At 35.8% G+C, this 16,043-nt stretch overlaps 1 protein-coding gene across 1 annotated transcript in view; it reads left to right on the forward strand.

Moving 5' to 3' along the window:
- Window positions 1-16,043, forward strand: part of itfg1.S (integrin alpha FG-GAP repeat containing 1 S homeolog) — a 101,652-nt gene that overhangs the window by 34,787 nt on the left and 50,822 nt on the right. The window contains exons 7-10 of the mRNA XM_018260672.2: window positions 1,254-1,315; window positions 4,292-4,376; window positions 9,986-10,080; window positions 13,569-13,729. Coding sequence (XP_018116161.1) covers window positions 1,254-1,315; window positions 4,292-4,376; window positions 9,986-10,080; window positions 13,569-13,729 — 403 coding nt within the window. The remainder of the gene's footprint in view (window positions 1-1,253; window positions 1,316-4,291; window positions 4,377-9,985; window positions 10,081-13,568; window positions 13,730-16,043) is intronic.

Below are 16,043 nucleotides of genomic sequence, written 5' to 3' on the forward strand. Positions count from 1 at the left end.
TCCCATGCTGTCACTCTTCAGAAAAGAGTCAAACAGAAGCACTACTTGCAATTAGCCACCTTAAATAAATTTTCTCATGATTGTACACACCTGCCTATGACGTTTAAGGCTTAACAAAATAATCCAACCAATTTGGTGTTGCCAGTAATCAGTACTGAGCAGTTATATACATTCAAATTAGCAAAATTACAAAGGTACCCACAATTTTGCACAGTCAGTTTTTCACATTTGATTTAATTTCATATAATTGAATACTGCTTCACTAATAATCTTTGTTCCGAAAACACCCCAGTACTCGGATGTTCCTGGAAATGAAAGACATACTACTGTTATCTTTTTTTGTTGAAAGTGGAGTAAATTATTATGCAGGCTGAGAGGGGTGCCAAACTTTTTCATATGACTGTATATAGTACAAATGAAACAAAAAGTGTAGTTTTATCTTTTTCTATAGTATTATATTTATTCTCTGACAGCCCTTACTGCTAAATGATTTTATTAAACTTATTCTTCAGTTAACATTGCAAAAATGCAGGTATTATCATTCTGGACTTTTTGTGTTTTTTCTTAAGCTATAGAACAGCTATTACAATGCCATTATGTTAATGTTATAGTAAACAGAGTTTTGGGAATTACTTGGGAGTCTTCTTTTAATCCATTCAGTTAGTATATAAATTAGATTTTTTGTTTTTGTTTGAAACAAAATAGTTCTTTATAGCCAGGGCATTTTAAGTGGTTATATCTAATTAAAAAACCATTGCAGTTTTGTTGAGTGAACAACCAACACTTTTCTGTTTACTGCATCTGACTGTAACTTTCTCTTAAGTGTTCAGTAGTGATGAGACCATTTTGGTATGTGAGATTAGCGTTCGACGTTCAGTGTTAAATAACGTTCCTTGCCCTGTGTTGCCAAATAAAAAAAAAATCTTTAGACTTTCGAAAGTTAATGAAGATGTGATGTATAATGATTTTTCTCTTGCTTTGTTTTCCGTAGCTTCTGTAAAATTATTACTAGCTCAGTGTGTAGTTAACTGGCCACAGCAATTCATATAATTTCCCATAGCCTTCTCATATAAATCCCTTATGTGAAGTAACCATGGTGCGAGAACTGCTGCTTAGGGGGTGCAGGCGCAGGGAATAATATAAGTAATATTTTTTCTTACTTTTGTCACTCATATATTGCCAAAACTGTTAGCTATTAGTTATTTGCAGATGGCTCATAGATAAATTACATTAATGTCTTCTCTTTTTGACAGATCTGTTTCTTACTACAGTGTCCGAAACTAATGATATTCAGTTTGAGACTTGGGAGAATAAGGTAAGAAGTGAAACAAAACATGGTATTAAAACATATGTTGTTTTGGAATTGTCATGTCATGTTAACATTTACTTGCTGCCTTTTGCAACTGTTGGTTATGGGCACTTACTTTGTGTTTAAAATTGTGCTAAAATGAAATGAGAGAATGTTGAGTATTACTGCAGATAATTATAACGTTTACACCAAAATCTGGACGCCTTGGATATCATACACCAGGTTATAATAATTATGTTGGATGCAACCTTTCTGGTTTAATTTTCTATAATTGTATAAGTGTAGCAACTGGGGAGATTGGATGGAGTTGACACCTATGGGATGATACTTTGCGTGGTTTTATATACTGCATTAGGAGCAATACTGTAACTTCATATTAAACATGGACACGGAAACGGTTGTTTAAGTTCATTGGTTTAATTTTTGTTAATAAGCAATTTCCAATACTAGAATGTTCTGATTTATGCTGTATAACTGTGACAAATGATGGGGAAAAAGTTTTTTCTTTCTTCACCCTCAGGGTATTTGAATCTGCTGGGAATGTTCTCCTCTGCGTAGGAGAGTATCCATTATCTGAAAGTATAAATGTACAAAAAACAGCTATGACGAAAATGAATGCTGTAATGTTGTCAAATAAAAAAGTTTTAAAGAAAATTGTGCTAAAATGCCACACAGTAGTGAAAATATCTGCCAATTACTAGTGTAACTATTTGCATTGAGCTCACCACACTGAGAACAATTTTATTTTAGCTTGGTCATATCCACATTTGGAGGCCATACACAAACAAATGTGACTTTTCTTTGTATATTTATTTTCAAATATATGATTTCCTCATAATCTACAGAAAGATGGCCCAATAATTTAGAATCTTATACTCTGAGAATTAAGTTCATAGTAGTAAATCTTTTACACAGTGAGAACAGTGGGTGCTGGCATTATATAATGAGAGCAAGCGTAGTGGCATTTCTAGTAGAATATTCATTAAGACTAGTGAGTGAAAATAACATTCCCAAGATATTATTATTATTATTATCATTATTATTATTATTAGTATTCAGTATTTGCAATCTTATATCAGCCAGGGACAAAGGTCTTTGTTGAGACTGAAATGTTGGTTTAATAAAATTAAAAAACAACTTTTTTTTTAAGTTTTTATATGCTGCTTGAGTTTTTATCAACTTGTTTATACATGTGCTGATATGTTTTGATAAAGGTTTTTATAAGTAAAATGATATACTATTTAGTTAGTCTTATAGGGTGTGCACATTAAATAAGGATTTTTTGCATATCGAATACAACCATGAATACAGCACCCTGATGTAATATATTGATGTCTTATACTAAAATATATGCATCTTGGTGATTTCATAGCATTATACATTTTGGACCGGCAGTGGTAGAATTGAAAAGCAAATAGTTAAAAATTAAAACATAAAGACATGAAGACCATTTTCTAATTGTTTCTGAAGATCACAATTCCTATGAAAATGAAGATGTTCACTTTTGAATTAACTTTTAGTATGTCATGACCCTGGCAACAAAAAAAACACATTGACTTTAAAACTTCAGATTTATTGTATATTATTGATTATCACTTATTAAGCTCATCTCCTATTCATATTCCATTCTGACTTTATAACTACCCCCTGGTTGCTAAGGTACTTAAATCCTAGCAACGAGGCAGAGCCTCAGCAAATAATTAAATTTAACTTCAAAAAATGAAGCATGAAAAGCTTGTAATTGGGTAAACCCACCAGTGTTTTGGGATGGGTTTGCACCAATAAAAATAGCAGTTGCGTTGATGATTCACACATCATCAGTTGCTCTGCAGGATTTGCAGTATGACTGCCAATTAATCCAATCAGTCTGCCCTAATGTGTATGTTAACAGGGATCCCACTGTGCTGTCAGCTGTTGTAAGAAGTCACTGTGATTTATTTTGTCAGCATGACAGTAGATTAAAAAAGAAGCTTTTCCAGACTTATTCTTTGTGTAGCCCTGAGGCTACACAAAGACATTTTTTAGTGTAGGATGTTTTTGAAACTAGAACTAAAGAAGTGGTAATTGAAAAATGTGTTTAGTTTTAAAGTGATGAAACTGGGGTAGTGAAAGTCTACAGATAGTACCTCTAAACCGGCATCAGTTGTGACGAGACTGGCCAGTGCTATTGGGGTCTAGTTTAATGTTTCATAATGCATATCCCACAGAACTATAATAATATTTTGCTGCATTGTGCATACAACTGGGGTACATGGGCTCTGACTGTACCGTTATGAGCAAACTGTTTCCTTGTTGTTACATTTGTGAAAAAATCTGAAGCAGGCACTCAAATAAAGGCAATCTTCCATTAAGGTGTAGAAAAGATTTATTATTTTATTACCTCTGCCTTACGCGTTTCGTGTTACAAACACTTAATCATAAATGTAGATAAAGTGTGCTTCAAAAGCGGATTAGGCTCTTTGCAGCCCCGGGTGCAAGCCGTACACCCTGCCAGGGCAAAGTATACATGTAGCGAATAAAGCAGCAGCACTCCGGTATTTTTGAAAAATTTGCAAAACTTTACTCAAATGCCATAGGCAACGTTTCGGGCTACGCAGGCACTTTGTCAAGCCATGGCCTGCGTAGCCCGAAACGTTGCCTATGGCATTTGAGTAAAGTTTTGCAAATTTTTCAAAAATACCGGAGTGCTGCTGCTTTATTCGCTACAAACACTTAATCATAGGCTCCTTAAATAGATTTTTCACGGTTGTCCGCTACCCATGCTGAGGGCTCAGGGCGGTGCACCTGGGCCACTTCCTAAATGTGGTGAGTAAATACTCCACTTTGTGAAGACCCCTTTGTTATCTCATCATAATATAGTTCAGCTTGTTGTTACATTGTCTGGCATTTTCAGCCAGTCACCCTCCCCTGTAGCAGCATACCATAACTATCTGCTGAGGTTTTTAATGTAAATGTTAACTATGTTGCTTTTTTTGTTTTAAGGGAGGCAACTTTACAGAATCTACACTAATTGTGCAGAAGCCAAAGGATGTGAAAATAGTCGGACAGTCCGTTTTTGCTGATTTTGGTAAGTTAATGCTATTTGTTTGTTATGGTTATTGACAACAATGCATATCCAATACACATTTGAAATGGATTTTATGGTCCAACTAAGATGGTGTATGGTAATTGTCTGTGAAGAATCTCATTCATCCAGGTCATGGTGTATCTGTAGCAATAAGTCAACTGGACTTCTATCTCTTGAAAACGTTTCGCTAGTCATCCAACTGGATTTCTCAATTGAGTAATAATTTCAGAACTGAAAAAGCCAGCTGGCTTCTTCACGGAAAAAATACAGCAAGTTCAGTTAATTTGATTTTTTATTATAGATATATGGTAAAGAAGATCTTCCCATAGGTAACATAAAGAGGCAGATTTATCAAGGGTGAGAATTCGACTCTTTAATTTTCAAATTCAAATCTTCAAGTTTTTTTTATGGCCAAAACTGTGAATTGTTAAAATTAGATTCAAGTTTTTCTAAAAATTTTAATTAGATTTTCAAGATTTATCATACACTGGCCCTTTAAGAACTCGAATTCTACTATTCGCCGCCTTAAACCTTAGCCTATGGAAGACGTCCTGGGATCAGTTTGGAGTTGTTTGCAGCCTTCCTGACATTCGATTGTTTTTTCGGAGAAAAAACTCGAATCAAATTCTATTTGAATTAAATTCAAATTCGCTTTGAATTTTCGGGTCGATACTATTCACCCGAGTTTGCAAAATTCTATTTTTTTGTTTGATTTTTTTTTTAATAAATTGCAATTGGTCGAATTTTGAGTTTATGGGAGTTTTAAATAACTCCCATGAATTTGAAACTCGACCCTTGATAAATCTGCCATGTAGTGTAAAGCTTTGTATATTACCCATAATTTCTGGTTCTGGGAAGTGGAGAAGTGGAGTTTGATACAAAGTTACACAACAACTGGCATTATAAGAATATCGGACATCAACAATTTCTCCATTCATTTTATTGGATTTTTAAAAGAGTATCAATGGAGAGTGGCAGAATTTAACTCTAGCAGACTGTGGTGATCTCTAACTTCACTTTTTGATAAATATACCCCTATATATTTGAACATATGTGTTGAAACAATGTTCTTATTCTTTTTCTCGTGTTATTTTTCTCTAAAAGAAAGTGAGCTCTTAGATATGTAGGCTTTATTCTGTGTGATAAGTAGGAATTTGTTGTTCTTATCCTAACAGTGATCCAAGGCACGTCTCATAGATTGAAGTAGCAGATGGGTCATCAAGACTCTCGTGGGATCAGGGCATTGAGTTTTAACTATAAAAATTGGATTTTTCTTTCCTTATAGCTGCCCTCAAGTTGTTATGAAAGAATGAATTTAAAAAAGAAAAAAACAATTTCAGAGTCATCTTGGCTTTCTCTTTTTTTAATCTGAGCTTGATGTGTATGATTATACTTTTGCTAAGGTCATCTGCAGAAATAGATAGTGTGTATCATTATGGACACCTTCCTCTTTATTGCTTTAGAAGATAAAGTCCTGCAGAAGTTGCTTGTGATGTTTGAGAGAAGAAAATCAATGAAAGCCAATCAGATTATCTACTCTAATTTCCTTAGGCCTGTCCAGCCATTACACTCAAGCACGTAAAAAAAAATGTTCTGTTATTTAACCCATGTTACTCTTCTCTTTACAACATTCAATTGTTCTGTTATTTAACCCATGTTTCTCTTCTCTTTACAACATTCAATTGATGGTTCCTAATATTAATATTTCAGAATGCTGTCTTGTCCCCTGAAGGTTGAATTCATTTTTCACAAGTCTCTTCCTTTTCTTAGTTACTTGTGTGTGTCTATACTTTACAGAAATGATTTGGAACACCAGAGCAGGCTCTGTTAGTATTCTCTGGCCTACATTTATATACCCAAATCAAAGGTCACTAGCCTGTCCACACACCTCTGCCCAAAAGATTCCATACATTTATGCCAGCCATAGGTATATCCCTATGGTAAGCATTATTTTGCATTGTCTGCTTAGTAGGGATGGGCACATTTTTACGCCTTGTTCTGCCGAAAAAATGACGCCCATAGACTTGAATGGCGTTGTGCGTCAAAATTAAGAAATGCGCGTCAAAAATATTTAGCAATTTTTTGACGCCCATAGACTTTAATTGGTGTCTGCGACATTTTGCCGGTGCTGAATTTTTGGGGAAAACAAATTTACTAAGGGTCGAAAATCGAGGGTTAATAAACCCTCGAATTCAACCCTCGAGGTAAAGTCCTACGAATTTGAATCCTTCACTCGAACGTAGTAAATGTGCCCCGTTGTGTTCCCACAACCCGCTTAGTTTGTAAGTGATTTTAATTTGTTCTACAGAGAGAATTTATACTGGTTGCCACTAAAGAATGCACAAAAAACATCCCTGCTTTTATACCATTAGGTATAACCGAGAAAAAATAATATATCTAAGCCAACAATTTATATGGTAAAATATGAATTTATTCATACGAAATCTTTAATAATATTCACAATTATCTTCATCAGTATGTACGGCAAATATCTTCAAATCCTTATTGCAGACTTGTAAATCCTTAAAGCAATTATAAAGCCCACAGGTGCAGATATTAAATGCTGAATATTTAGCAGCGAGTTTTCTCACAAATCACTCTTACAAAAAATCTGTTTCTCTTTCAAGCTGATTGATGATCTATTCTAAATCAGTCATATCAAAAGTTTTGCCCTTCCAGGTATTTTAAATTAAACAGCCAGCATCCTCAACAAACCACTGGCTGGCTATGAATCCTCAAAAGTCTAATTTGCAGCTGGAAAGCTTTAAGCTTAACATGATTTAAAAATTGAGAAAAAAAATGGACAGATCCTGGCATATGTTTGGTCATTCATGTCTAATCAGAATTTGTTTATTGTTCAATTTCAAATTTGTCACTGAATCCTGATTTATATTGCAAATCAGTACAAGCATGGGATCTACAGACATTGGGCTTTTTCCTTATTTTCGCTCGCCATACCTTAAGCCACTAAAACAATAAAAAATCTAATAATTTTGTGTCTTGCGATGTGAAAAGGCAAAAATAGCTGTGTGATGTAGAGATGCTTAGTTGCTCATATCCCTAACTTCCTTCCCACGCTGTGGCACACATCTGCTGTCATTAAACAAAACAAGTTATGTCTATATAAAATCACACAATTACTTTTGCCTATTGAAAACTTTAGCATTGGATGAGCCCCATAGAGAGAGATGCTCAATCCCACATTTATTGCATGTGTGCTGTCCATTATTAAACTCCTTTGATACCTTTGATTGTGCTGGTACCTACAATGCATTGTTTTTGCACACATTGCATATAGTTACTGGTCACTTTTACAATTATTCACATACACTTTTGGCAATGACACAAAATATTTCATAGTGAATGGGTTAATTTTTTTCCTCATTTTGAAGACTGGGAAAATTATGTGAAACTGGGCCTGTTGAATGTAAACGACACTTAAAATTAAACCTCTAGAATTACTGGTTTGGTGTATAGTACTTCAATCTTTTTTCACTGAAAATGCTGGCAACCTTGTACAACCTTATGTTGGATATTGGAGTTCATCGTAAGAGTCTAGCAAGACATAAGAGGAAGAATTGTGCTTGCAGAACTATTTGATTGAGATCATTTATTATAGCTCAGGGGGAATATATTAACAAAAAAAGAATGCTTCTTGGCTGTTAGATGAGAAATGTACAAATCTTGAAGTAAGCTTACCATTCGTCCCCGTTTCACGGGGACAGGCCCCGTTTCAGGACCTCGGTCCCCGTTTGAAATTGCCCCGTGAAGCGTCCCTGTCTGCAGCACTATCTTAAAAAAATCCCCGTGAAGCAGCCGATCCGGCCCGCATTGCATATTTACGCAGGCAGGGGGAGCAGGAGAGAGCAAGCAGGCAGCAGGCTGATGACATCACCAGCACAGCCACGAGGAGACTGTGAAGAGGAAAGGAGCGCCTATGCACCTCAGTCTGGTGGACTTTGCACTTTGCAGGATCATGTTCCAGTATCCAGTATGCTCCTGATTGCCCCTCTCCCCCTCCTCCCAGACGATCAGTGGCAGGCTGAGAATGCTGATAATTTTCTGTTTTTTTTCTCTGTCTGTCTCACTCAGTTTCACTCCCTCCCCACTATTCTCTCATCAATGCTCTTGCGAAGTTTTAGCTGCTTCACCTAGTTTCTCCATTGTGCCACCATTAACCCTTCCCTTACCTGTAATTCTGGGGGTTTTGTACCTGGAATTACCTTTATGCCAGTCTAGTATGAATTCTGGGGGTATTGTACATGTCATGGAATTGCCTCTATGCCAGCCTACTGTGAATTCTGGGGGTATTGTGCATGGAATTGCCTCTATGCCAGCCTACTGTGAATTCTGGGGGTATTGTACATGTAATTGCCTCTATGCCATCCTACTATGAATTCTGGGGGTATTGTACATGGAATTGCCTCTATGCCAGCCTACTGTGAATTCTGGGGGTATTGTACATGGAATTGCCTCTATGCCATCCTACTATGAATTCTGGGGTTATTGTACATGTAATTGCCTCTATGCCATCCTACTATGAATTCTGGGGGTATTGTACATGGAATTGCCTCTATGCCAGCCTACTATGAATTCTGGGGGTATTGTACATGGAATTACCTTCATGCCACCCTACTATGAATTCTGGGGGTATTGTACATGGAATTGCCTCTATGCCATCCTACTATGAATTCTGGGGGTATTGTACATGGAATTACCTTTATGCCACCCTACTATGAATTCTGGGGTATTGTACATGCCATGTTCATTTATATATTCACCGAGGGTGTATTTATAAAATGGGGAGTGGTTAGTGGGGGTGTTTTTTTCAAAGTGGGCGTGGTCTAAAAATTTACCGGGGACATTCTCCCCTGTCCCCGGATTTCTTTCCAAAAATCTGGTCACCTTATCTTGAAGCCACCCTTAGAATTCAGCTGACAGCTATATTTCTACATTAGATGTAGAATCTGCTGAAGTAGCAGGCCCAAAAAATTGCAGTAGCTGCCTGGGACCTCTTTGATAGTAACTGCTAGTGAACAAGAACATAAATACATTTCTAAGCTGGTAGATGCAGGAGTGAAGGTTGAGATGATGGGGCTGTAAAAAAATGTTGGCACCCCAATCTGACATGGAAGAGTAAAATAATTGTAATACTTTAGGGAATCCACCTGCAGTTCTCCAATTGATGTGCAACCTCAGCATCCTCCCACAGCATTCAGCTGCATGTGCGATGCTGGAATCTGCTCCTAACCTGCAGGGCATTTTCATTTACATATTGAACATATTGAAAACATCTAAAAATTGGTACACAATGCAATATGTACTTTTTCTTACAATCCCTTTGCCCCCCAAAAGCCCCCTGATTTGGTGGGCCTAGGACAACTGCCTTCTTTGGCCTACCCCAAAAATGAGTTAATATGTTAATATGTAAGAAATGTGCTTTACAGTAAGACCAGGAAATGTACCCCTGTTTAAATGATTAGTAGATATAGATTTTAGTTATGTTGATGACAATTATGTAAAGATCCCTTATACCCATAACTGTATATACTTACACATTTAAATCCTAAAACCTATGTAGCTAATGATTATACTGTCTTTCTTACCAGATGGAGATGGTAAACAGGATCAGCTTTTGCCAGCCTGTGAAGATGACGGTTGCATAAAAAGTGCAATTTACCTTTTAAAACATGGATCAGATCAGGTGAGATGGGAGTGATACTACTTTCATACAAATACATACATATACGTGCAAAATAAATGTCAACATCAACCCATAAACTGCTTAAAAAGCAAGGTTAGATTGCTGTGGGGTTCCCAAACATTTTCATATGACTGTATGTGTGGAAAGCAGAAGATGGTAATTATAGGTTGATGAAAAATTTAACTCCATATTTAAACAAATATGCTTTGTCATTGCAGGCTATAATTCAGAGCTCTGTGTGATTTCAATGAGCAAAGAGGGTTTTTCTTAGGTTGGTGCCATTCAGGCCCACACATATTCCACAGAGTCTTATATTAAATACCGCTTAATTGTTACAGGTGGTAAAAGGACCCTATTTCTAAGTAGTTACACACATAGACACACATGTGTAGTGGAATACTGGATAATTTTTCATTGAGGAACACCTTTGGTCATTTGAGAGAAAGATAAAAATCTCATTTGCACTCTTTCCCTATAAAGGTTCCATGACATTTTGATTTGGTGACTGGGGTGGCCATGGAAGATGTTTTTCTAGGAGTTCAATGAACTTGAATTTGTTTTGCAGTTAGGATGCACCTTATTCTATAATATGGCCTCATTTTCCTTATCCATTTTATAAGCATGATGACTCCCATGAGATCTTTATTATAAATCAATCATCCACCATGCTTAAAGGGATGGTTCACCTTTAAGGTAACTTTTATTATGTTATAGAATGGTCAATTCTAACTTTTCAATTGGTTTTCATTATTTTTTTTTTTTTTTTAGTTTTATAGTTATTTGCCTTTTTTTCTGACTCTTTGCAGCTTTTAAATGGGCGTCGCTGACTCCCTTTTAAAAACCAAATGCTTTTTAAGGCTACATCGTATCGTTATTGTTACTTTTTTTATTACTGATCCTTCTATTCAGGCCCTCTCCTATTCATATTCCAGTCTCTTATTCAAATCAATGCATGATTGCTAGGGTAATTTGGATCATAGTTACCAGATTGATTAAGATGCAAATTGAAGAGCTGCTGAATAAAAAGCTAAATAACTCAAAAACCACAAATAATAAAAAATGAAAATCAAATGCAAATTATTTCAGAATATCACTCTACATCATCTAAAATTTAAAGGTGAACAACCCCTTTAACAGTTAGAAGACGGCATTGTTGTTTGCACTTTAAGTTTTAAACCGTTTTTGTTCTGAGTTTAAAGTTTTGTGGTGTTTTAATATCCTATTTAATTTGTCGGGATCTTTCCTCCCAGACTTAAATATTTATTCAGATAACCTTACCTTCAGGCATTCAGGCAACATGTTAATAGAGAGTATTAAACATTTGTGAAATAAACACTCAAAGGAACCGAGTATTTCAGAATTGGATTTCTTCAGGGTGCAGAATTGTTCTTTAAATTGTTCTCTCATAGTACAAAAGCAGATGTCTGTCTGTAAATTGTTCTCTCGTAGTACAAAAGCAGTTTTCTATTATTTGCTCTGTAAAGATTTTGTAGCAAGACCTTTATGTTAAGAGTCTTCAGACAATAGCTGTTATTTTTCTTCGTTGTTCAGCTGTTTTGTAGGGCTTTCAGTTCTGTATATTTAACAAGGCATTACTTGCTGACCAAGTAATCAATCCATACACAATTCTTGAACTTTTTTTTTAATGTAATTTCTTTTTTTCCCCACAAAGGTCAGTTTGCAACTAGTTTCATGCAGATACTAGTATTTAAAATGCATTGTATTCATTATTTGATAAAGTTGATATACATATATAGTTGTAGTATAACTGCTAGTGCAAATAAACAAAATTTGTGAAAAGTGACAGAGCATATCTTAAAGACAGATAATCACTGCATTAATTTAGTCATTGCACACAATATCATATTGGTAGCATCAGTCATATGGTACCACTGCTGATGTCCTAGTATCTTGTCCTCTGTGTTGTCACCTATCTACCACATTGTATTACAGGGGTTCCCTTTGTGAAGAGCAGTCATATGGTGGGTTTTGTGGGTTTACACTATGAAGAAACATTTATCCAATTTGTGTTATACCGTTACAGAAAGTGTAGAAAAGGGAATATTCGTATGTTCCAAACACAAACATTCACTGTATAAACTGAAAAATTTTTCAAAAATTTGCTTTCCTTTGAATCACTGAACTGAGAACCACTGAGAACAGCAGCACATCTGTGTTGCATGGAGTCCACCAACTTCTGGCTCCTGTTACATTCCTCAATTCTTTTGCATTTTTGTTTTTCTGCCTCAGAAACAACATTTTTGATGTCATCCCACTAATTTTATATTGGGTTAAGGTCTGGGGATTGGGCTGGCCAGTCCATAACGTCAATCTTGTTGGTCTGAAAACAAGATGTTGCTCATTTACTGGTGGGTTTAGGGCCGTTGTCTTGTTGAAACACCCATTTCATGGGATTTCCTTTTCGGCATAAGACAACATCTCTTTAAGATGTTGATGTATTGAAACTGATCCATGATCTCTGGTATGTGATAAATAGTCCCAAAACCATAGTAACATCGCCATATCATGATGCCACCATGCTCTGCTGTCTACACAGTGTACTGTGGCTTTAATTTAGGGTTTGGTAGTCATCAGAAACTGTCTGCAGCCCCTAGACCCAAAAAGATTAATTTTGCTTTCATCACTCCAAAATGTTTGTGCCATTGCTCGTGAGGCCATTCAGTTCGCTCTTTGACAAATTGTTACCTCTTCAGCATGTCTTTTTTTTCCAACAATGGGACTTTGCAGGGGCTACTTTCCAATAGATTGGCTTCACATAGGTGTCTTCTAATTGTAACAGTACTCACAGGTAACTTTAGACCTTCTTTGATCTTCTTGTAGATGATCGTTGGGTGAGTCTTTTCCATTTTGGCTATTCCATCCATTTGAATGGTTTTCCATTTCTAATTTCTTCTACATATTTAAGGTTTATGATGCTATTTTAAAGCAATTGAGAGCATTGTAGCTGAGCAGCCTATCATTTTCTGCACTTCTTTATATGTTTTCCTTCTCCAATCAGCTTTTTACTCAAAGTACTCGGTTCTTCCGAACAACGTCTGGAACGTGCCAGAGTGAAATGCACTATAACCAGCATGCACAACATTTGCTTCCTTCCTTCCTTCCTTCCTTCCTTCCTTCCTTCCTTCCTTCCTTAAATAAGGGCTGTAATTGACAACTGTTTTTAACACAATGAATTACCTAATTGAAATCCACACTGCTATTATTTTGAACAAGCCTCAATTAGTGATTCAATTACACAGGATCAGCAGCATGCATGGCATGACTGTTGGGTCTATTGGTTTTCTATTAATATACTACACCTACTAGTAAATTATTTGCAATGTACAAATATAATTTCTACCAAGCACAGTGATTGATCAGGTTAGTGTTGTCGGACTGCTGTGTGTGTGTTTAATTTTTTTTATTTATGTTTTTAACTAATCTGGTTCACTAGATTTGCTATAATTATTGTATTGTTCTTTGTCCAGTGGGTTCCTGTGCTGAAGAATTTCAGCAATATGAACACAGTTTGGGGGTTTGTCCCTTCAACATATTATCCTCTGTCAATACCAATTACTCTTCACATTGGCGATTACAATATGGATGGATACCCAGATGCTCTTGTCATACTTAAAGATACCTCAGGAGGGTATGTATTTTTTTTATCCGTTTTTCTGGCTGGTGACAAATTAGTAGAATTTAATGCTTTGTAAAGATTTTGAGTTTTATTATGTATGTCTTATTATTTCCCCCATGTGTGTGTTTCAATGACTTACACTTCCTATCATGTGTGTCTATCCAGGTTGTTTGTTCAAGTCATAATGGTTAATAAACAGTTACTAAAAGACTGATTGTTATATTTGCATCACTAATATGGATCTCAGATAGTGGAATCTCTTTGAGCAGCATGTTTGAGAACTAAATATCTTATAGAATCAAGTAAAATACAAATTATTATTGTTTCTTGTGTTCTTGACGGGCCTCACACAACCTTGTCTTTCTGATGGTGGTCCTGTAGATGTCTATACAGTACATGGTGAAAGATAAAACACTGGAAATGTGCTGTCTCCTAGAAAAAAAAATCTTCAGGGGAACCTGGTGTGCACTATCAACGTGCACACAGACCTCCAAGCCCATGGGACCCCTCCCTGCTGACTGCTCACTTGCCCCTCACAGCTGTATGGTAGTCCCCCTCACAAGCAAATTTTACTTCACTTCATTTAGAAAAGCATTTTTCCCTCTAGAATTATCAAAGCCAGAAAACCGCAAAATGTTTGTGACTGAGGCAATGGTATTTATTGTTTCTCTTACATTCATATTGTAGGATGTTTAACTGATAGATTTGGATTCATTTCCAGCATATGCACCCTTCTGAAAGGTGTAATTATCTTTACAGAAGGGCAAAATGAATAAGTAACTTCTCTAATACCCAGTGTGCTTTATTTTTGTGTTCAATGGAATTATCCCTGTACTAAAAGAAAATGAAAGTTGTAATGTGTGATATCGATTTATAAGCTGTACACTATTTACAAGAAAGGGTTTTAAATAGAGCAAAATGCACATGCTGTAATATTAACATTCTCTTTAAGATCTAAAACCCTGTTAACAGATTCTTAAATCACACCAACAGATGTCAACTTTCCCATATATTACTTGAGTCACTATGATTTAAGCACCCCCCCCCCCAGCCAATCACCTTCTGTCTTTAATTTGCACCCGAAACGCTTACATGTCCCATTGAAATGCATGGAATCATCACCTGAAGCCTCATATATACTGTGTACTATATATTAGCTACCATTTTCACAGTGTTTTGCATGAGGGTAGCATATATGCAAAATATTATGAAAATGCTGTGTTTACATAGCAGAGGGACTATCCTGAACAAAGCATCTTCAGTCATTGACAATAGGTTTTTACCGAATACATACTTTTTAGTGTAGATAAAGATCAAACCCTCTACAAAAAATGTCAATAAATATTGAAACAGAGCCCTTGTGTGCATATTAATATTTCATATATTCGACTCTATGGGGGTTATTTATCAAGGTCCGAATTTATCTCAATATCGATCTAAGCTGCTCCGGTTTTTAACTCTTATTTATTATTACATTTTCCCGAAAGTTACCTTTGCGGGAAAAGCTCAGATTTTCACGATTTTTTCGTGAATTTTCCCCGAAAACTCCAAAAACATTGTGAAATTGCCTGAAACCCCCGACACAACCAAAAATCAATGGGACTGTTCCCACTGACTTTTATGCAACCTAGACCGGTTTGTGATGCTGTGTTTTTATATTTGGGCTTTTTAGCCCTTGGGTTTTAATAAATTCCGAAAAATTGGTGATTTTTTTAAAAGCCTATTATAACCCAAAAAATTAAGAATTTTTCGGATTTCGAGGATTTTCGGGTATTCGGAGTTTAGTAAATGACCCCCTAAGTGACTCTATGGGACCAGTTACTAACAACTGAATTTCAGTTAAATTTGTGGGGGTTTTTTTTTTTATATATTTCTTAAAAAGCCCTAAAAATGTTTATTATCATTAAGTTTAAAAACCACGAAAAAAATTCTAATACAAAAATTTGACATGTAAAAGATGTTGAGGTCCTGTAGAAGTCAATGGGAGCTACAACTGATCCTACTGGACCATTTTTAATCATTTCAGATTTCAGATTTTGTTTTTCGCTAGGGCTTTTTAAATTGGATTTTTTAATACATTTTATGTCGTTCTTGATTTTAGAGAAAGTGGGTTTAGTCATGGTTTCATAAACTTATCAAACCACTAAAATGAGACTGTTGATATATAGGCCTCCAAGGGTTTAGATCTGGTATGGCTTTATATTCTATTGAATCTAAAAGTGATGCAAGTTGTATTAAGTTAAATTCATCCCCATGAGAGGGCCAAAAATGAACAAATAAATAGTAATTAGACAAGTCATAATAGGTAGTGTGTAATTTTAAATGG

Source organism: Xenopus laevis, chromosome 4S, assembly GCF_017654675.1.
Source record: "Xenopus laevis strain J_2021 chromosome 4S, Xenopus_laevis_v10.1, whole genome shotgun sequence".
Classification (NCBI taxonomy): Eukaryota; Metazoa; Chordata; class Amphibia; order Anura; family Pipidae; genus Xenopus; species Xenopus laevis.